We start from the raw sequence: 24,122 nt of genomic DNA, 5'->3' as shown, positions 1-24,122 counted from the left end.
TGTCATATATCACCTTGATCTATGACAATTTTGGGTTGAATTTTAGATAGACAGAGGTCAACGATCTCTTTATGACAGATGGAGAACAAGTGTCCAGAGAATTGCTGCTGTTATCTGTCACCTACATTCACTCCTCGAGACATTGTTAGGCTGTTTGCAGATACTGGCAAAAGTGAATAAACTGTTCTCTGTACATCTAATAGATCCAATTTTGAGAGTGTGTTTAATTTTTCAGTGTCTGATAGTAGTTGTAATTTCTACTTTTGTTGGAGAGGTCTCATGTTTCAAATCCCCTAAAACGCCATTCTGTTATTGCTAATCTTCAAGGCACACGTGGAACATTTAGGAGAGTATTAGAAAGAGAAAAGAGAGAGAGATATTTGTTGTCGGCACTGGCTATTTATATTTGAAAGACATATGATCATGTGTCTTTCACTTTGCTTAATATAGGTTGATGCTTCAACTAATGTTGAGTAGATTTGAAGCTGGATCTAAAAAAAAAATGAGCTTGGCATTAGCCCAAGTCATATGTTTGATTTATTGTGAACAGGGAGCTTATGCTTGTTTCTCTGAGACCACGCTGGGGGGTTGTGGAAAGAGAAAGCTGGTGAACATGTTTCAGCTTGTGGCTATAATATAAAACAACTACAAAAATGACACTTGTATCAAGCATCAATTCACTTAATGAATGGATTATATGCTTATCAGATGTTCTGTGACCACCATGAAAGCCCCTTGGTCTCTGGATGAGTTTAAGGTGCTGACTATGACTTAATGAAAGTAATAAATAAACTGTGCCTGGCCCACTGGGGAACTACTTTTCCCTCTGTGAATTGCAGATGCTTCAGCACAGCAGAAACATGCTGGAAAAGAATCATTCTTCTGGGAAAAAAAAAAAAAAAAAAGAAAAATTAAATTAAAAAAAAAAAAAAAAAGGAATTAAGGAACATCTACCAGATTAGATTTATTTCTGTCCATGGGGCCTTCACAGTGTCTGATTACCAGCATGCAAAGAGCCAACAAGGTACCAAAGGTCTGTAACACCATATTACTATATTAATGGAAAGTCAGCTTACATTTGAAATCGTGGCTTATTACTTTTGAAACAGAATACCTGTAAGGTCACTGTCATATATTTCTTCTCCAAATTAATGTATTTACTATACAAATACTATTGGTTCTTATTGCTAAAATTCTGAAAATATTGTATCAAAAATTCTTACACAACAACCATTTTTCCCTGAGCTATGCTAGAGAACATACAATTGTGTATGCACTGACTTTGGGACTAGTAAGTACTTAAAATGCTGTTTCTATAGCATGATCTGACAGCCACTCCATACGAAACAATAAATAATGCAATGTTGAAAATATGATTGAAATAAAAAATAAATTTACTTTTCAAGAGAAGCTTAGCATTTTTAAAGATTTCTTTTGTATTCGAAAGACAATAAGAAAGCCTTTGATTTTCTATATACCATTTAGAGAGGTTTAACTATATATCACATAAATGCTTTCAGTTTTTATCCAAATGTACTGTTAAATTACTCATGTAATTATCCCAAAAGAAATCATTATACTTTTTTATTGATAATTTCATTAACACATTAGTGGGAAGAGTTTGGTTGTACTTAAATTCAGCTGTCACAGTCTTTATTAGTACAATAAAAGGGATCATTTCTTTATTATTCTAGAAAGTGGTTTCTTTTGTGGGGGTGTTTAATTACTGAGTTAAAGCAACAGCAGAAAGTTAATGGGCTATAATCTAAAAAATACAGGCAATAATCTATGGTCAAACTTGAAACAAAATACAATTCTCCTGATCCCAATAGTAAAATCTGTTTTTAAATACACTGCCGTTAAAATGAAATTACAACAGTTCTTTCTAAAATGGGTGACATGACATGACAGCTGTATATACTTTAACAAGCCCTCCAATAACAAGCAGTAGCACTACATTGAGTAGTCAGATAAAATCTGTTACAGATATCTCTTAAAGACAGGTATGTTCAAGTATCTGCTTACAGAGCCTTGTAAAGGCAAAGCAGATATCACTTTTGATACATCACTATTATAATACCTTATTACTTCAATAAATGCAGCACTATTGCTTCCTTGCCTTTTGCGTGCATTACAGTGTTGCTGAGCCAGCAGGTATTATACCTATATATAGTTCCATTGACTTAAATTGAGTAAGACGAAAGTAACTTTACAGCTGGCAATCCAGGCTGAAAAAAGTAGAGAATATGGACTGCAAATTAAAATTAATTTCTAGATATGAAGTTCAAAACTGAGACAGATGTGCTAAAAAGGGAAACAGAAGATCAGACTACTTATCTGAGGAAACTCCTCATCTCAGATGAAGGTGGACACTGTTCTCATCTGCTTCAGGTTTTAAAAAAGAATTTTTAGTATCTTGAGCATCCATATTTGGAAAAAGATGAGAATTAGGGAAAGCAAGGAATTAGCAAATACAAAAAACCAAGCAAATTCATATTCATTGCTCTTTGACAGAGTAAAATTAATTTTTATTTATAGGAAGTATATCAATTTAAAGATAATCTGGGGCAAAAAATTTAATGGGGAGATATAAGACCTCTGACTAGACTCTCCTTCATTCCAGGGGATCGACAGAAGGAAGAATTGACGTAGAAAAATTATATGGAGATTTCGTTCTTTTGCTTCTTATTATGGGCTTTTTCCCATCAGTGCAGGTGAAAAATGCAGTGCAGGTTGATTAAATGATAAAAACTTCATTTCATTTTAAACATTTTATTACTGTCTACATTGCAGCACTACAGCATAACTGAATCTTTGTTCCAGATAGTTTTTGTACTAGAGGAAAGGACTGGAAAATCATGAAAAAAATGACCACTCATTTATGTGCAGAAAATCCCTGTATTCATTTTTTCTGTTAAAGATTCTGCATGCACTTTATGTGTACAAAAATGTATAATACCATTTACATTTAACATTGCAATCAAAACTGCATGTCCATTTAAATGAACTTGTTATTGTATTAATATGACCAAAATATGAAAACAGTATCATGTTTTTCTTTTGTTCTCTAAACTGAGTAGTATTTCTTCGAAAACAAATACTTTTGCTTAAAAAAAAAACAAACAACAAAACCAAACAACAATGAAAACATGATAGGGTTGTGTTTCTAAACTAAAATAGAAAGACACAAGTTTAATAATGTTTATAGATGTGTCTAGTTTAGCAGTTTCATGTGTTGGATGTGACTTTCACAGTCTGTTGGCAGTTTGCAGGAAAGCCATCACACCTGTGACTTGGCTGTTGATTAATGAGTCTTTCAATTCATCGCTACCATCTGAAGAAGGGCCATGGCCTTTCTAAGCTTCACTGGTTTGTTCGCCTTCAACTGTAGTCCTACCAAGGTATCTTCCATAAAGAAAATCACACCTGGTTAAGGCTAATGAAAAACTCAATATGTCATTTTCTAGACAAGTCAAAAAGCACATAAAACAAGACAAAAGATGTATTCAAGCAACATGAATGCAGTTTTGTCATAACCTGTCAATCTAAAGACTAACATAAAAAAGCTTTCTTCAATGACATTTTCCAGTATCAACTATGAGAATGACAATTCTGAATTCACTCTCTGCTACATGATGCAGGGTACATAATGGTTTCCCATTCTTCACAAAGGCTAAATTTTGTCGTTAGATCCCAGAAGGAAGTTTACAGGGAAAAAAAAAAAACAACCCCAACACAAAACAATACAACAAACAGTTTTTCTGGGCCAGGTTATCAGTCAGCATCAGAAACCTCCAATTCACAGAGTCTATACAGATTTTAAACTGACTACTTGTCACTCATCACAGAACCCATTAAGAGCACATGGGAAATGGCCCAGCTCTGCTGGATCTTCAAAACTGTATCATGATTCTAAAACTTCCAAGGCCTGTTTGACTTTGACATCTGGGCCTGGGGAAAAGGTAATGAGATATTTGTGACTTGTCATCCATTCATAAGCAGTTAGCTGTTGAATCAGTTTGAGCCAGAGGAAGTTCAGTAGCAAAGCCATGTGAGAAAGCCAGTAATGTGTGGGGAAGCTGTAGCTCTGAGAGAGTGGTTACAGGTACGGAGGTCTGATCTACACAGAAGCAGCCACCAGTCCTTACTTATCAGTACTTTGTGGCAGCAACAGCAACTGTTTTAAGGACAAGAGAAAGCATACGGTTGTTCCCCATCTCCTTTGGAAGAAAAGTAATGGGCTTATCACTTTCTAAGAAGACTGCAAGGTAATTCAAATTAGCTAAGCAATTAAGCGTAACTAAAGCTGAGCCATCTCCCATTTGTTGCCACCCAGGGCTCTGCACATAAAGAGTTCCCACAGGTCAGCTACTATATGGCACCTTTGCCTCTTAAAATTTTAGTCAAAAGAGCTAGGTTCTCCTCCTGGCTTTGCTACAGACTAATTTTGCAGTGCAGAAGAAACCTTAAAGGTGACTTGCAGGACCAGATTTTCCACCTGTTTAACTCTGATATTAATACTTCCCCCTCTACCTTACAGAGGGTTTGCATGTCTCAACTCATTACAGCTTGCAAAGAAATTGAGATCCCTGTATAGAAATTGAATTACTCTGCATTACTAGCACTTTGTGAAAATCCCTCAACTAAAAGAAGCAGAATAAAGAAACAATGGGTTGGTGGGCAAAACAGACTTTTAGCTCGTTGGCTTGTGTCCCGTAGCCTCTTCCTTTGTAGGAGTGTCAAAAAGCCTATAGATGACATGAATAACTAAGCCACTGAGTACAATTAGAGTAGTCAGTACTCTGCATGCATTAATACACATTTACAGGTTTTGTACATACTTATGATCACTATGTATCTATTAAGAACAAAAACTTGGATCAGAAAGGCTCAGAAAGAGGAGGAAGAAAAGAACAGATAGGAAAAAAACCATGATTTTCTCCACTTAAGAATCCTGAGTGAGCAAGAGGATGTGAGAAAGTTGAAAGGAAGGCAAATTATCTGCAGATGAAAGGAAGTATCTATTTTTAAGGGAAGTCAGTGATGTCATGGGATGCCAGTCACCAGGCTAATTACATAGTGACATAAAATGTCAAAGTGTCACACTTCCAAATAACAATTTGTGGTTGCAGTATACAAAAATATCTACTTACGAAGAAAAGATATATACTAAAAAAAAAAAAAAATTGAATGTGAATCCCAACAATAAATGTGTATGTGCATTGTTAACAATAATATATTTGCATTCCTTTAGCATTTTTTCCAAACTTTTTTTATACATTTTCAAAATATATGAAAGGACATAAATGTGGACAAATGTTACCTAATTTTAAATGGGGAAACCAAGATACAGTGTGACATTATTATTAGAATGGGGTTTAGCTCACCAGCCTGTGCTCTTGCCAATAAGCTGTGCTTAAGCACTTTTAAATGCAAAACATGTATCACCAATACTTTTTTTTCTTTTCTTTTTCTAGAGGCCAGGTTTGAGCACTGGAAATAGCATCAAATTAGAATGAAACCTCATTTAAACAATTTTATAGCTATTAATTCAAAGAGAGTTGGTAAGTACATATTTCCATACCCTATGCAGGCAAAGGCTTCATCACAAAGGACTTTCAAGTATTAAAAAGGAGCTCATATTAAGTAAGGTTACTGGGATATGGCAGTAACCCTCCTTTTTAGCATCTTTTGTTGGAGATTGTTGTTGGAGAATATTGTTTTATTCATAGGATTCATCAACATGTCTGCAGGAAAGAGAGACTGCTAACAACCAGGAAAGACTAAAGCATACTGCATACGGGAAGTCTCACCTTTAGCCTCACTTAACTTGAGAAATTCATGCTACAACTGTATACATCATAGTGGCTGAAGTGGCATTGAAACAGTACATAATACAGGGTGCTGTCTTCCCTCTTGCTTACTGATCTATGTTCTGCCACCAGTGCTTTAAAACTGCCAGACAGGGAAGTAAGCCTACTTCTGACAGATCCTTTAAGGTCAGAGTACAGTTTCATTAGCTATGTCAGCAGATGATATGCAGATGAGGGATAATCCTTATGCTGACAAATGTGAAATATACCTTGTTATTGATCAACTCATTTATGGAAAAGGGTCCTTGCCTATCCAGAAAGGTCAAAATCAGTGGCTTTTTTTCCTTCTTTTTATTTATTTATTTTTTTGGTACATCCAGCATTAGGGTTTAAACCTGACTCTATGATCAATCAAGACATGTGCAATAATGGATTAATACCATTCACCTGCATCTTTTGACACAGGAACAATGGGATACTGTCTTTCGTAGCCTCCCATACATTTTAGAAAATCCGTTCTCACATGCATTATAAGGGCATCCATTATAATTTCACCAAGCCGATGGTGATTACTGCAGTATTAACAGCATTTCAGTTCTTCACCACCACATCATTAATAGTTGTAGCTGTAACAACAATATGGATTTCCAATATCCAGCAATTTGGACACAAAAGGTGTAGAAGTATCTGCAGATCCGAAGACAGACTGATTAACACATCGGAAAGTACACTAGACATAACACTGGCATCGTCTGCCAAACAGATATGGTCTCTGTTTCGGCATCATGCCAGTAACTGCTCTTCCACCATTCATTTCTTCTAAGAAGAAAATTGTTACAGAAGTTCCTATCTTTTCATACCCGGGGTATTTTCACTCATTTCTCAGACTTGGGATTTTGTAGAGTTGGATAAAAAGAAAACCTTCCAGATAGCAAAGCGCATGCAGTTTGCTGACATTCTTTTCAATTTCAAAACCACATAATACATTTTTCTGTGTGTTGGTAAACTGGATTTTAAAAGACCATTTTCTGGATATCTAGATAATCAACAACACAATGAATATAAACATTTTCTATAAATAGTTCACCATATGGCTACCATTTTCAACAGATGGTGTCTGTGTATCCACTAGAATATACAAAAGCTATGCAGATTTTGCCCTGCAATCATTCAAAATTCTAAACAAGAATTTTTTACTTAATTTCAGTTTTATTAAACTTAATCAATGGCAAAACATATAATTTTATCACCTAACTCTAATATGGGGAACAAATGCCACCACTATATTAAATGTACTTGCGTAAGGCAAATAGACAGTCCTTACCCAATGAAGTCAAAAGGATTTCAAAAAAAGAGAGACACTGGGTCCAAGATCAGCTTCCACATCATAAACGGATCTTCTTATCTTGGGGCAGCCAAGGATAGTCTTTACCTTCCTATTCCTAAAAAGTAGTTTCACTTGCAAACAGCCCAGTAGGTTCCCAGACAGAATGCAGTCTGGACAATGTTAAGAAAGAGACTGGAGTCTGAAGAATGTGAAAATGTATTTTGCAGCAAACGTTACTAGAAAGCCTAGATATTTTAACCAGTTTTAGTAGAAAATAAATGTACTAATTTTTAGTAGTTTCCTTATAGCCAATATATAAACCATTTCAGGTTTTATACTCTGCTTTGGGAAGCTGCTGGGCAGTTGAGAGTACACATGACTGGAAGTAAACAACTTGTCTAACCTAACTAATTAAGCTCATATCACTGTGCAAACACTTTCTGGAAAACTCCTCTTGAGCTACACTGGTTTATCTGTTGGAAATTATCTTCTAATTTCCAGTCTAGATGTTTTTCATGACGTTTCTTACCCACTTGAACAAATACAGGATTTTACTTGTATAATTTCTCTAACTTGGTACTATGTCTCATCTGATGCCTTTATGGTAAATCAACACATTCCCCTCTCAGTTATTCAGTTGCTATGATGTTTCCTGTTCTTAAGATCTACACCTGGGTGTCACTGGCTTTGCTAGTCATGAGTTCACTGTCTGTTCCTCTAGCTCCCAGGGTGCTCCTGCTCGCACATGCAACTCCACATCATTCCAGCCAAATCACTACTTACTGCCCTGCACTGGCACCAGTGCTCTGTGAAACTTCGCTCAGAGCAAAAGAGGAAATCCTGGCCACTCCTCCTCAGAACACCAAATTACTGCAACATTGGAGAATGGCTTCATGTGCTATTAAAAAGGTCTTGGCTGTTTCTTATAATTACAGTGAGTGGAATGTAGTTATTCTCTACAGTAATGTATACAGTGCACCTGGAAGTCCTGCCGAACTATGGAAGGAAGGTCACATCTCAAAATCCAGTAAAACATTAATACCTTATAACTATGTACATGTTGCTGAGATACTTCTCTGAAAATAAATGATCAGAAAGTATTTACTTATATATCAGCATAAAGAAGAGTACATAAAATAGAAGGGTAATGTATGGTGCTGTGCTTTGGGTTTGTCCCTTCTGAGCAGTGCTTGCATAGCACCAAGGCCTCTTCTTTTTCCCACTCTGCCCACCCAGCAAGTGGGTTGGGGGTTTGCAAGGAGTTGGGAGGTGGCACAGTCAGGACAGCTGACCCAAAATGACGATGAGATAGTCCATGCCATAGAGTGTTATGTGCAGCCGTAAAAGCTGAGGAAAGGAGGAGAAAGCAGGGACTTTTTGGGGTTATGGCATTTGCCTTGCCAAGTAACCACTATGTGAGATGAAGCCCTGATTTCCAAGAAGCGGCTGGACATTTGCCTGCTGATAGGAAGCACTGAATGAATTCCTTCTTGTGCTTTGTTTGTGCATGCAGCTTTGCTTCACTTATTAAACTGTCTTCCTCTGAACCTGTTGAGTTTTCTCACCTTTGCTCTTCCAAGTTCTCTCCCCCATCCCATTGTGCAGGGAGTGAGCAACCGGCTATATGGACACTTTTAGCTGCTGACTGGGATCAACTCACCACAGTTACTACAGTATTTTCAAAAGTGATGATATGCACAGAGATAGTGGCCAGACAGTTAAAAAGAAGAGATAACAGTTGATAAAATAGTTGATTAAACTGCAGAAACAATTTCAACATGCTGATTTAGCCAGACAATAACCATTTTTCCTTTATGAGCAGGAAAGTGATTAAAAGTTGAGATACCTGTGAATTAAACAATAACTAAATGCACATGGTCTTCTTGCCTTAATGTACGCATTATGGCTATGAAACTTGTATTTGGTACTGAAATACCTAAGAATGTACAAATAAGTGCCAAGATTTGAAAAAGCAGCATGTATCTGTGGAAGAACGCAAGACATTTTCAAAAACTTGGGTAGATCAAGTACTATAATTTAGCTGAGTGTTAATGGACTTATTATTAAAAGATTATTTCAAGTATAATTGAAAAGTATGTTTTAACTTTTATTCTTGCAGCTCAAACTGTACATAAAAAGAAATAAAAATAATCAGAAGTTAAACTAGAAAGGAATCTATCTATAGATCCCTTTTCTTCCTGTAAGGAAAACTTCTTCACAGATTCTAAAGGTATGAATTGTAAATAGGGATGAACATTGTTTTCTATGTTACTGCTTACTGCTCAACTTTAATAGGCTTCTCCTGACAATATTCTATATTTGATAGCCTTGAAATAAAATAATATCATTAACTATCCACACTGCTCATCTGGAAAATGTACTGAACGCTTTTGCTTTCAGGATGATAGGAATGCATGGATTAGATTCACATGTTCAAGTGAAGCCAACAATTAGTAGTACACAACAATTCATTCCCTTTTTAACCAGTCCTAGAAAGTCTTTTACTTTCCCCTAACCACCAACCAATTAATTTGCCTACCACTTGCTGGCTCTGGGACAATGTTCCCAATACCCCCTCCCCTAACTAGGTTAGGGGAGCATTTCCCTTGTAAATGAGTCCCCTAAGCATTGTCACTCTTTTTTCCACGAAAGAGAGAGCAGAGCATACTTATTTTACTTCATACGCAACAGATAGCATTTTTCTTTAAATATAATATCCAATATATTAAGTTATCTATTTTATTATATAAATAAAAGCAAATAGACCCCAATATCACTGTGAATAGGTAAAAATATTTTTGCCTACACAGAAGTAACAGGTAAGTGAAAGCTTTAGCATGTGTTAAAGAAAGAAGTAATTAAAGTATGCTGGCACTCCACTTTATAAACTGATGGTTGTGTTTTTAAAAACTACTACTGTCCTTAGTTTTGTTTAACACATCTCAGAAGGCAAATAGTGGAAACAGAATATGTCCCTCATAAACAGGAGGTCAAAATAATCAGACACCCATTCAGCTTGAACCTTAATTCCTGAGATTTATGCAATTTTAAGGAGAAGCATGGAGAACCACCTAAAGACAGGGCCCACCTGAGTCACAGCAACGCTTGAGTAGCCATGAAACCAGCTAGAATTGGCGTAGCCAGCTGGAAAACATGAGCAGATGCACTTAAGCTGTGTTAACAAGTAAGTCACCTAAACACAAGCTGTGTTGGAGACACTGGTCACTATGGCAGATACCGGATTAACAGTTCTACTTAATGATCGCAATGGGTTTAAATGATCTGTTGGTCTTTAAAGTAGAATGGTTTAAATAATAAATCGATGAGTTAATCATTAATGGCTTGCACAATGTCATTTCTAGATTAGAATTTCCATATCACGTAGAATGGCAATGAATGGAGACATTTTCAAATTAGGAAGGATGATGACAATTATTGAGTAAAAATAAATAAATAAATAAATAAATAAATAGCAACAATAGATGATATGACAAATGCGTGAAATACAGAGAAGCCAGAGAAGGCATATACAAAGGCATATACATGACTTCTTTCAAAACTCTATAAAAAGAGCAAAAGAAAAATGAAATATGTTTCAATATATCAAAGGAGATGAAACATTCACAGAAAATGTTCCCTCTGCAAATCACAGCAGTATTCTGTGCTCCCTTTGGCTCACAGTGATGACATCAACATGAAGGGAAAGTTCAAGAATCAGCTTGAATCTAAGACTTTCTATGAGAATCTCTTTCAAAAGGGCAAACCACTTTATTTTTAATGAAGGCCAAGAGTTAGCATTCAGCAGAACCACCAGAGAAAGAAAAAAAACTAAATAAAAAAAAAAAGCATTGAATTGTCTGCCATTCAACATAGAAATTACTCTACTGGTACAAACCAGAAAGTCCATGAGGACCTATATTCCGTCTGGTAGTGGGTAACAGAGGACACAGAAACTGAATGGCACATTTTCACAAGCATCACCTTTTGGGCAACTATATTAAGATTTTGGAAGACAATAATTTGGGTGGGGAAAGAATTAATCATAGCAAAATTAAGAAAGATGACTAGAAACAGACTGTACAAATTTTATACACGAAATGAAGACTTAAATGTTTAAGACTGACTGCCAGCAATAAATTGAGAAAACAGCATAAAAATATCCATAAAAATATTTTTCATATACAAATTCTCACACTTTTGAAACTGTCACTCTAGTTTCTAAACAGAGAAACGTTTCAGTTTAAAAGATGACTGATATGACCATATCAGATATCATCAGGAGGATTCGGAATTAAGAATGGAATGTTAAACTTTTTTGCAAGATACAAGTTTTCCAGTTTTCACAAGGATATAAGTGGCAAACATTTAGAAAAACATTGATTTTTTTCACCTACAATTTTCCAAATATAACAAGTATCAATTCAGCACTAAATATTGCTGCTTATCAATTATGCAGTTACATTTTACAAGTAAGAGAATGTTAAAATGTTAAAATAAGTTCAATTAGTTAAAAACTATTAAGGAAACACTTTCTATTTCTAGCTACACTTGTCATGCCCCCAGTTGAATATAAGATTCATTGCAACTTGAGTAAACATCCTTTAAATTCTGTGCTCTACAGCTGAAATCTGCCTGTGCAGTACAGGTTTACAAAAGATACTAATTTCTTTTAAAAGCACTATTATACTAGGTACCTCAAAATGGGAATTGAAAACTATCTTTCTATGGATCAAATAGACTAGACAAAAAGTATCTCAATTTAAAAAATCAATATTTAAAAATAAATTTATAATTTCTCCAGTAAAACATATTTGTATTATTACAAAGTTAAAAAGACAATAGGGAAGTGCAATTATTTGCCAAATAATTACCTGTGTGCTAGCAGCATCCTGAAGGTCATCTGATTCAGTCCCAAATAACTTGGCAGCAACTTTGACCAATCCCAGTTCCATTCAGTAATGGTTGACTGTTGATACATGGCAAGAGGCTATTGTTAGTTATTAATCCATGTTAATATGATCAGTAAATTAAAGCCCCAGCTGTGATACGCTAACCAAGGAGGGGTTCTAGAACAAGGATTTAGACAGATGATATCAATCATGTTCACAGAAGATGTTTTTTATTCCAATAAGACAGCAACTAATTTATAAATTGATTTGGGGATGTAGCCATTATTTATGAAAAGATACATCCATTTTTGAACCGTTATTTCTCCAACTGTTAATGGCATTCTGCCCAACCACTTTGTCTCTCTTTGTCTGAGAGCTTGACTCTTTGTCTGAAAAGCAAAATAATTGGCAACTTTTATGTAACTGCAATTTACATTTTCTGCTGTCAGCAAAAAGTTTGTTATGAAAAACTTGGTATAGCTAGAATTCAAAATGTAACCTGTATTGTAATTAGAGTGATGGTTTACTCGTCTACTGTTTTGTAAGGCACTCCAGTCACCAGATGGCTATTATAAACAGCAGCAAATCTAGACAATATGAACAAATATAACTCCATATTGCTTGTTTATTAAATAAAAGCAATCTACAATAATGCTGGGCAGACAAAAGACCACACACAACATTCTTATGTTTACAAAACAGTAACTCCATTTGCATAGTGTTGATTTTCATCAGTAATGGTCAAGTAGTGATTAGAATCCAACATTCTTACAAGGAAATAATTAAAAAATTATTTCTGTAACACTAAAACAGCACTGAGTAGTTTAAGGGGGGGAAAAAAAAAAAGATGAAACAAGTCAAAATAATGGAAATAAATCTAAATAAAAAACTGTATCTTGCAGCCTCTTTTTACAGACAGCACAATTCTTCTGGGAGAGCAGAATCAGTGCAATCCTTCCATCTTTATTTTATTCTCTTCCTTTTTAATTTAACTTTCCCCCTAACCCTCATCTTTGGCGTGCACTTAAAAGTAATGTAGAAAAATAAAGGTGAAATACAAAATAAGAAAGAGAGACAAGGGTGGCTAAAGAAGGAATAATATAGTGTGAAAGTGGAAAGTGAATGACAAATTAACAGTGAACATCTGATAAACAAGAAATAAGGGGAAAATATCAACTGAGAGAACAGTGGGGAAGAACAACATTGAGGAGAAAACAGGCAATTGTTCTATACACTACACTGAATTAAAATTAGATAAATAAATATGGAGGACGTACTTGTAAAACCAAGAGGGATAAAAAGAAAAAGCTAGACAGGCAGTAGTAACAGTCATAAAAGCAAATATGAAAATTTATAAGTGTACCAGATAAAAATTCAGTCCACCTGACTGATTTGTTCTGTGATTAAAAAAAAAAAAAAAAAGGCAGTTTAAAAAAAGTCACTTCAAGAAAGGAAAATAATTTCTTTGTAGCATTATTCTTCGTTGATACTGTTGAGGTGTTGTATAGCCTAGACTCAATCTTATTAGACAATAGAGGAGCAGCAGCACTGGCAGAGATTGAGGTGTCAGGAAAAATTGATAAAATCAAGAGCAACAAGTTACTGGGACCAGATGGTGATTATTCAAGTTTTTTACAGGAATGTAAGAATGAAGTGGCTAAATTGTTAACAGAAATGACACACTTTCTAGAATCAGCTACTGAACTATAGAGCTGGAAGGTAAGAAATCTACATATAATTAATAAAAAAATGCTAGAGTTGATCTCAGAATAGAGGTTCAGTGGCCTTTGTTTTAGGAGCAGTAAAATTCATAGAAATTATGATTAAGTATCTTGCTAAATTTGACATGATAAGGACAAATTAGTCAAACTTTCGAAGAGAAAAGTAAACCACCCTAATGTATTGCAATTTTTCCATATGCCAATAAACAATGCATGGAATGTTTACTACAAATTATTTTTGATAAAGCTTTCAAAAAAAATTCAGAAATCTTCCACTGAGAAAGCTCTTCTGAGAGAAAAGTTTTAAAAAGCAATACATAATTAACTCATAGACAAACCATGTTGTGAAACCAGTAGCTTGTTGGGACTTAGAATTTATAAAAGAGTAAAATGTAGGTTGATGTATTAAAAACACCTCTAGCTGCAATAAAGAAATATCGTAAATTAAGCATGGATTATAAACTCCTAGGCTTCATGGCAGTTGCCAACCAGTAACAAACGAATTTAGAAAGAAACATATCCTTCGAGAAGCGCAATTGTTACCTGCCAGTACTCTGGCATCTTCTACAGGCACTGGTAATGGTCTTCATAGGAAACCAGACATTGAGCTATTCTGACCAGTATGTTATAAATAGACAGTCTCATGTCACTAAATAAATGTGCACTTTTATGGTAAAGGGAACAATATTGTTTAAGAATATTTTTAAACTCAGGAAATAAGTCTGTCACTGCCAACAATAGGACTGGCACATGGTACTTTAAGGTTGATGATATATTCCTTTTTATTTTTAAGATACTTTTCCATATTCAGATAATAGACTTTGTGCCAAAAGTTTACAAATTCCAAAGCAATTTAATATGAACTATCCCTTATCATCTGTTGATTAATAGAGCACTGCAAACCTGTCAAGTAGCAGAAGAATTCTGCCCTGAGTCGTCACTACTTGAAGGTCTTATTCTACCATGCTATTAATGAATTGAGAGTTGAGGCATGGTAAAATATTTTCTGCATTTCAAATTGGAATAAGTGATTCTGTAGCCACTTAAATTATATCAATTTAAGCTTTACATAAAGGCACTAATAGATTTTTTTTTTTAAAGGTAAATTTAAAGCATGCTCCAGTGGAGTGAGAAGCCTTGTGAAATTGCTATTAATCTACTTTTTCAGTAGATTTTATTGCAACTTTTATTGCGACTTGTCAACAATTGAGCATTCATTAAACAAGTAAGGAAAAAACCACCAACCAAACAAAAACCTCAAACCCCCAAACAATACCTTTTACAGCAATACTGTTTTGAAATATTTCAAACTGTTTTGAAATAGCCCCAAATGCTCAAAACTGGAAAAGAAGATTATGTAATTTCAAATTATAGTTGTACCAAAAAAAAGTATCTTTCTACCACAAGTCTGTAAAGTGAATTTTGTGCTACCGTAATACCATTTCTTTTTAAATATTTGAAATGAGGGGCAAAATCAAAAGTGCAGATGATGGATTAGGAAGATGTGAGAAATGATGGTGTAAGGCTTTTTTTAAGTGCCCAAGTGCTGTCAGAAACTACATACTGTTTTGTGTAACAAATTGGTCATGTGGGGGCTCTGACAGAGATTTAGGCCACTATATCTATTTTCTTTAACTGATTATCAGGAAACTAATTTCTATAAGTAAATTATAATCCTTTGCATATTTTTCTGCAGAACAGAAAAATGGACGCTTTCCTTCTTTTTTGTGTGGGTTTTTTTTTCCTGCTCACTCTCACTGCTCTGTTAAATTTCCATATTTCCAAACCACCTTTTATATTTACCATTCAGCACTTCCGTGGAAAACTTATCAGGAAGATTCTATACGTGCACTTGGCGTTTTGCTATGATTTTTCAAAGGACTAAGATTAGCCCTATGTACCATTACACAGATGTAAAAATGTTATTGCTACTAATGGGCTTTCCTTCACTATACTGAACTAATACAGAAAGCCTAAGTAAATGCAAATTGATCTTACATGCAATAATTCTAACGAAAGAAAAAGACAATAATGGCTTTTTGAACACCATGCTATTGTAGAGGGTGCCCTCATTAGATTCCTGAGTAATAATATTCCTTTGCACTTCATCAAATGTGAACACATGTAATTAATTCCATTTCCATAATTTCAGCCTCTGACACTATCATGATCATAATAAGATCGACAAGTAAAAATTATACTATAACCAAGGTTTCAAATTTTCACAGACCTGATTGAACACTTTTGCACAAGATTCCCTGTACGCCTGGAAAGGGTTGAAGACAGGCTGCTCTTCTCTGCCCTTCAGTGTCAAAGGCAGGCATTGACTGGAGGTAACACCATCTTCAGAAGAATTCTCACAGGATAGTTGTTCCTTCAAATATTCCTTTTAGAAAGAAAAAAAAACCAAAACCAACCACAGAACAATATATGCCTCCTAGCTTTCTAAGTGAAATTTTCCTAAAATTCCTAAAATAACTTCACAGTGTGTTTGATAGAAGTTCTTTATATTAATGGAGGGAATAAGTGATCTCTTACAAAATAGAAACCTTTTTAAAGAGCAGCACCATTTTACAACAAACAATAAATAACCTCCATGAACATTCATCCAACTGAAGCAAATTAGAATAATATAAGCTATTGTTTTGAAACTGTCATCAAATTATGTGTCTCAGTACTCATTTAATGTATATATGTTAGGTATATGTGGAAGCGAGAACCAAATGTTTTCTATGAGCTGTTATAATGTAAGATGGCTGTTACATGATTTCTTTTACATGGTAAAGTACACACAAATATATAAAGTTATTTTTGGACAGCATTAAATAGTTACTACATGACTATAAATTAATTCTTTGATGAATATGTTCAAACCAGTTGTTTAAATGCAGGAAATAAATATTCTCCCACTCTTAAAAGCTATTTTTAATTGTTTAAGCATTCAAAGACTAGAAGTCATTTATGATTTACATGGCAATTTTAGAAACTATACTGTAACAGATGCATGATTATTTTGGCCACAATCTTTTCTGTTTTCACTTCTTGAACTACTATGTAAATAAATCATCATTGCATGCCAATAAAGTGTTTTGATTAAATAGAGCCATTTTACCAAGAGCTAGATAATGAAACACTTACAGATCTATTTGCTGGAAGGACTACTGTGATTAAACAGTTTATTGTTATTAAAATGAAGTCCATAATGATAGGATTACCATAACACTGAGCAAGTACTCAAGGTGAGCCTTCATTAAGACAGGTGGATGCAAATGCTCCTCTTACTTTGCAGTACTACTGAGATGATAAAGATTTTCTGAGGCAAGTGAGGGAGCATGTAAGCTACCTGCCACAGCACCCTGTGCTCCTCAGTGGGTCTTTCTGAAAGAATAATTTCATCATCAGTTTAAACTGATCCAATTGTGGTCTGGCCTGAAAGGCACAAGTTCCCTTCCAATCCACATAGACTGTAGCTGTTTCTCCCTCGTGCTGGCACAAGCGTATGTTGTGAAATCGGCCAGGAAAAAAAAGAAAGGTTTCAGCCACATAAACAAGCCCTATGATTTCTAGGGGGATTTCTAGTACAAAGGGGGGCCTCGGAGTGGAAAAGGACAAGGGCAAGATTAAAAACAGGACTGTTTGACTTTGCTGATTGCAGCCAGTGGTCAGGACTGCTTGAGACAATTATGAGATTGTGAAAATGAATGAAAAAAACATGAAAATATGAAAAAAATACAACAAAACAAACCAATAATAAAAAAAAAAGTACTAAAAAACCCCATCCCAAAACAAAAAACCCTCAACCAACCAAAACCAAAACACCCCCACAAAAAACTCCAACCAAACCAAAAAGGCTCTAAAGTCAGAGCTTTTTTGGTTTAAGACAACAGTGTAATCCATCTGTGAAAACACACTCTTTTACTTGCATTTTTTCAGCCTAAAAAAAAGTGTGTTCTCTTTCTCATTCATTCATGACTTCATGCCATGAAGATTTTAAAGTTGTGGTGAAGAGGGTTACTTAAAATCTACTTCTATATATTTACCTATTTTTCCTAAATATACTGACTTCCATACACACATATTCACATAATCCGTAGACATCTCTAGGGCAACCAAGCCCTCTGGGTGTCACAGAGCCAGCAGAAGCAGATGCTGTTGGTTTTTTTAGTAAAGATACTGGAAATTGCTGTACATGCTTGCTAGGGTTTGAACATTTCGAGTGGTGGACAGTTAACCTCCCAGTACAGGCATTTTTCTGTCTTTGGAATACTGTGGATTTATGTTTTGACACAGAGACTTATTAAAAATCGGTAAATGAGTTACTTTAAGAACTCCTTTAGTACAGTGCATATTGCAGTCCCTGAAAAAGTCACATTTCAAAAATGTGAAAAGAGAAATGAAATCACGTTTTTAAACCTGTGAGGTATATCCTCACTATCATTGACTGGGCATGAAACCAAGCAGACAGAATATTATTGAGCCTGGCAGCTCAGGAGAGTTGGTTTCTCTTTGGTAGCCATTAGTCAAAAATGCTTTTAAAAAATATTATTCTTTCAGATAAATACATGAAGGACAGTAGGCTGCTTTGAGTTCTACAGTATCTATTATAGATCTTTATAACATAATAGCTCTATTTCCAAATACAGCTTCTAAGAACAATATCCCTTTTCATCTATTTTTCTAAGGAAAATTATCAAGAACAACAATTTTCTGTCTCATCATTTTATTCTATATTCACAGGCAATTATTAAGTGGTGTAGCATAAAGATCTTCAAACTAATTTTAAGAATACTATCCCTGGATAGTCCAAGGAGTCTCCAAACTAAAGGATGGACCTTTGAACAAGCAATCAAGTCCATTTTTTGGTAGTCAGGCGCACTAAACCTAATTTAAGTTGTGAAAAATAATATTCAAAAGTGCATTACCATAATACCATGCTAAGCATTAAAATGTTTTCTAATGGTTTCAAAGGCAATTTGAAGTAACATGGTTACATCCTTCTGTGACTCAAGCTGGTCAGGATTTTTTTTCTTTTTAAAAAAAAACCCCAAACCAAACCAAAAACAAGACATTTTTTTTCCACTGAGAAACATTCTATATTTAACAAGCTCTTACTAGCTGCAGAAACTCAAAGACAGACACCTGGGATGCGGAAAGTCAGGCTAAAGTCCCTCTTTCACCTAATTCTCTCAGCCTCTTACCTCCTATTGGAACTGCTCCACTTTGTATAAATAACCAAATACTCACAGGAGCCAGATCTTGTTCAGGGTCTCCAGAACCTGATATGGGCATTCTACCCCTTCAGCTAGATTATGATTCTATTTTTGACCCTGGAAGTTACAGAATGGATTTTTACAGCAATTTCTACAAGGCGAAACAACTCCAGCAGGGGAAAAGGACAGACTTCCATGCTGGTAGCTAATGGTCTAGCGGTTTGGGGAGTTAGTTCGGATGTGGGAGATGCATATTCAATTCCCTGGTCTAAACAAGGCAGAGTGAAGATTTTAAACCTGCATATTCTGTCCCCTAGGTGACTGCCCTAACTACTGCATTATATTCTGTTTTTGGAGGTCTTGCTCATCATCTTTTCCTCACTCCGTAAGAGTAATCCTGAATGTGCTCCAGGTGAAAAGGTTTTGTTTGAACTGTATTACAGTAATAATTTTCACTTCACTTCCTGAAACATTTTAATTCATTTAATTGTTTGAGATGAAACTTGAAAAGATTCTGTATTGTATTAATACTAGGTTGCCATCTCTACATATCTGCTTACTTTGCTTCTAAAGCTTCCAAATGCAGATGCATAAAGGTTGCTTTTTAGACTATACTTAGGAGCTAAACAGTTGATGTGATTTTCAGAAGCACAGTGCCAGTACTGAGCTGCTTTCTATTGCCTTCACGCTGACATAGCTGTCTAATTGGGTTTTTTTAAATAAGAAAAATCTTGGCCTATGCCTATATTTGCATTATTTTGCATTTTATTATAAACACTTCTGTATACTTGCAATGATCTTAACAGCACCTGCTTATGCACTCAAGGAATAGTAATTTAGTAATTAAAGCCAATAAACAGAACTTTCTTAATTAAGCTGTGTAGATCTGTGTTATCGTACAATTTAAGCAAACCTGTGTTTATTTCAGTGTAGGAAATCAGAATGCTTTTGGTAACTTGGGGCAATTTAGTACAGCATTAGAAATAATGAGATAATTCTTTCACATTGCCCAAATTCCATGTGCAGCAAACAAATCTGAATTTGTTTACTGTAATTTCGAAAGCACTTTAATTGAACAGAGTTATCTAGATTAAGTAAGGTTTTCATGTGGATGCATTCACTTCCTCAGAACAGCCGTATGGTTGATTTGTTTGTTTGTTTTTTTAATCAGGCGAATTGATTTACCACATTTAATTTTACTTCCTGTAACAGCCAATTTTTCAATAACTTTGCTGGTTTCAGGGTGGGGGGCTGTTTTTTGGTTTTGGGTTTTTTTTTTTTTGGTGGGTTTTTTTGTGCTTTTTTGGTTTTTTTGGTGTGTGGGTTGTTTTTTTTTTTACTGTGTTCAAACTCCTAAAATGTATCTAAGGCCTGTAGTATGAATCTGAAGGAAGTTTATGAGCCATACTACTGTTTAAGTACATAAATAAAATCCATATTGTTTCCCAGAAAGTATTCTTTTCTGTACAAATGCAGAAAAGCCTAAACTGAATGGATTCTATTACAGTACTGTATAGGATTTCATATTGACTTTAAGAAACATTATCACCTCCTTGACTAACCCTTAGCTGCCGACAGACGCTGCCTCAGGCCAGTACACACCTAATTGCTCGGCAAAAAGGCCGTTTCCTTACCTCATTGAGCTGGATGATGTGATAAATTTGCCTCAGGTACTCGCTGCCACCTGGTTTGTGGCAGATATCCAGGACCATCATGTTTATTTTCTGCTCAGTGAACCCAATATCTTCTTCCTCTAACGTTGCACCTACTGTGGCTGAGGCACTAGAATATAGAAAAAGTGCAGATATTCCTAAGTTAAATTTATAAATATCAAAATATTAATATAAAGTCAGCAAAAAACCACGAAGATTTGGCTTGCACAAAACAAATGTTGCTATATAAACATCTAATAAACCTTTATACAAATACATAATAAATGCTAAATAACATATTTTTAGTATACAAAATTTAATTATTTTAATGTGAAAAATGAAAACTAAACATTCTTTTGTACATTTTTCTTTGCCTGTCGCTGTACATATCAAAGCCTAATTAATATGTCAGAAAGGTAGCCATTACTCTAAGTATGGGTTAGAAGTTTTACATTGAAGTCTTTTTCTTCCCATTGGTATGGTGGTAACCATTTCAAAGGTACATATTTGCCACTTGTTGCAGTTTTTGCCATGTACTGCTTTTCTTCTTAAAAGTATTTGTGTGAAACTGCTACCAAAAAAAATCTGAAGGTGACCATCCAAAATGCCTTGAAAAATATGCATGCAAAACTCGGACCATTGTCAGACTGCTCACTCTACATACAAACATGTTACCAGCTTAGCATTGTATACTGACAAAATACTAAGGAAAAAAAGTACTTAAAAGAATTATTGTCCCCAAATATGAGAGTTGTGACACAGGTATATTTTGGCACCTTGATATGTGTCAAGAACTTGAAAGACCAAGAAGAATATATTATTCCTTCTACAGTCATTATTGAATTAATTTAAATTCTACCAAAGAAGCATTCTGAATTTAAAAAAGCACAATATTTTAACTTTTTAGAAGTAAATCCAAAAAACTCCGATATACTTTGGTACGATCAGCTGTATGTTGTAGTTTACTGTCAAGTGTGTAGTGATTATAAAGTTAGTTCTGCTGAAAGTTGCTGTTTGACCTGCAGGCACGCTTAAATGCTATATAGCTGCTGGACATTAAAGCTGATATTGCTTCCACATGCAGCTTCAGAATATCCTACAGAGCAAATAGTTTCAAAATACAAACTATAATTTTGTTCTTTGCTGAATGGAAGTAAATGATACTCTGTTATAATGGTGTATTTTACAGAAAAGCTTCGAAGAAATTGATCTTTAAAATTAAAGCACGCTTAAGACTGCTTTTGATACCACATACAGACATAACCTGAATTTCTTTCCAAACTTCTTCATGACTGACATTGAAAAAGTTGAGGACCTCTGACAAAGGAGTCTATCAGTGTCAGTGCCCAAATTGTATCCTTTCCTGTCTGTCAGTGTGCAGGTGAAGCAGATGATTGGATTCAGTCAGTGCTATGATTAATGAGTTCCTCTCTGGATTTGGGACTGCCTATCCATCATGTCATTAGGAAGAATGTGCCCTGAAAGAGGCAGACCTCAGCCAAGGAATAACTGCATTCATCTTAATCTGTATATGCACCCAGCCAGCCAAGTCAGGGTCACCATGATGAAAAACAATAATCTTCAACTCGACAAATTACTTTGCAAAGACAGACATTTCTTCTCGGGATGGGTGTTCTTCAGAATCTAACGTGACTTTTTACAGCTCTGGTGCTACCATAAACTGAAGGTTATTTTAATGAATACTAATGCTTTCAGGCAGTACAAGTACAAGACAGGCAATGCGTGCAACTGCCGCTTTCTTTCACTGAAGTTTTTTTTTCTTACATCTTCCTAAAAACTAAATTTAATTTGTTTGCCACAATGGAAGAAACTGTGTAATATTTACACTTCTTATGTAGCTAGCAGTCCTGATAACAATAATGTAACAGAAAATCAAGCGAGACTTTTGCTTATAAAAATCTAGTGCACTTCAAAGATGATTCCACAACTGTGTAGGTGAATTGCAAATAAATGTTTGAAATTTGGGGGGTTTATATTATTCCACGCCCTGTATCTATTAAAAGTTTACAAACATTTATAAAACAACTATACATAAATGCATGTGCATACAGTTACCCACAAAATCTTTTAATAATTAAAAGGTTATACAGAACATAATTTTACACCAACTTAGATTTTCAAATATAATCATTATTATTTCAAACAAATCACGTAAACATCACAAGTCTCTTGAAAGATCTGCTTTTAGTTTACTGATTATGTGACCACTACTTAAATTGATATTCGAATTTCAGCTTTAATATATTATTTTATAATTTGCATTTATAATAAGATTATACCTCCACATTGCATATCTCAGCTATTTATTACGAAGATATTTTTTCCCTGAAATTGACTCATGATATTTGAATAAAAAATGGAAAAATAACATTTATGCTAGATTTCTGTTGCAGAAATCCCACTGAAGTCAGGGGACTTAGTGTTGTAACTGCTCACTTGGAGAGCAGGTAATGCATTCTTCAGTTTCTTAAGCTTAAAATTAGTTACTCTAGTCACAAACTAGTGCTCACACTGGTTGACACTGTAGACATACAGGAAACATTTCCGCACATTCATTTCTCGCAGTCTGATACTTCATGGCTAATACAGCATTTTTGCAGTATGTTAGAAAAGCAAACAGAGTGATATATTATTGATTTAAAATTCTTAGCTTCAGAAGGAGTGCAAATACTAAAGTTTTAGTTTTTAGAGGTTATCCACAATATATTCTTACAGTGCATTTGTATTTTTAAAGAAATACCTAATCTCTCAGTGACATTAGAAATTATAAAACAGAACCATTCTGTTAAGTATCAATTTAGACATTATCATTACAAGGTTTTTTATTCTATGACTCTTTCAGCCACTGGCATCTGGCTTCAATCTTTTAATTACTGAATTAGAGCTTGTAAATTAGTATTAAATGGAAATGTAAATATTACAAAGGTCAATGTCACTGAGCATTCATGTGACACTATTATTACTTAGTGCTACTCATATCAACTGACTACTTGTAGAAACACGATACTGTCCCTTCAAGAATTGCATGAAATTCTGTTCACTGGTATCGGTGATTCTGACCTACCACTGCTATATCCTTTGTTTGTATGGACAATTACTGTCAGGACAGCAACAACTGCAACCTTCAAGAATATTCATTTTAAAAAAGCAGTCTTACTTTCAGTAGCCAACGACTTAATTCAGTAAGTCATGTAACTCCAATAAATCTAATATTGGAAAGCTGATAAACAGTGTTTTTACAGAATGGTACATGACTTTAACATTAAACCAGACTGGACTAGAACCACTTTCACATGTACACAACTTCTTGAAAAATCATTATAAAGATTCTAAACATTTGGACTTAAATATTAAATCTGCAGGGAAGGTTGATATTTCCACAGAAAGGCACAGCAGGGTACTCTCTTAGTCCTGTTTTGCTATATCCTACTTGCCCTCAGGGTTTGTTGTGTTTTAAAAGGAAGTATGCTTACTATTTAATCACACATG

General features: G+C 34.8%; 1 protein-coding gene across 7 annotated transcripts in view; it reads right to left on the bottom strand.

The window, feature by feature from the left end:
* Positions 1–24,122, bottom strand: part of KIAA0825 (KIAA0825 ortholog) — a 253,246-nt gene that overhangs the window by 108,462 nt on the left and 120,662 nt on the right. For 6 of the 7 annotated variants that reach the window (XM_030471435.1, XM_030471432.1, XM_030471433.1 and 3 more), the window contains 3 exons: positions 20,595–20,742; positions 15,981–16,136; positions 12,012–12,106 (listed from right to left, as the gene is read on the bottom strand). In XM_030471435.1, coding sequence (XP_030327295.1) covers positions 12,012–12,106; positions 15,981–16,136; positions 20,595–20,742 — 399 coding nt within the window. Of the gene's footprint in view, positions 1–11,027; positions 11,133–12,011; positions 12,107–15,980; positions 16,137–20,594; positions 20,743–24,122 lie in introns of those variants that run through there. The other variant, XM_030471437.1, reaches the window with a different exon arrangement.

This window comes from Strigops habroptila, chromosome Z (assembly GCF_004027225.2).
Source record: "Strigops habroptila isolate Jane chromosome Z, bStrHab1.2.pri, whole genome shotgun sequence".
Classification (NCBI taxonomy): domain Eukaryota; kingdom Metazoa; phylum Chordata; class Aves; order Psittaciformes; family Psittacidae; genus Strigops; species Strigops habroptila.
This window is presented reverse-complemented; position numbering and strand designations above follow the sequence as displayed.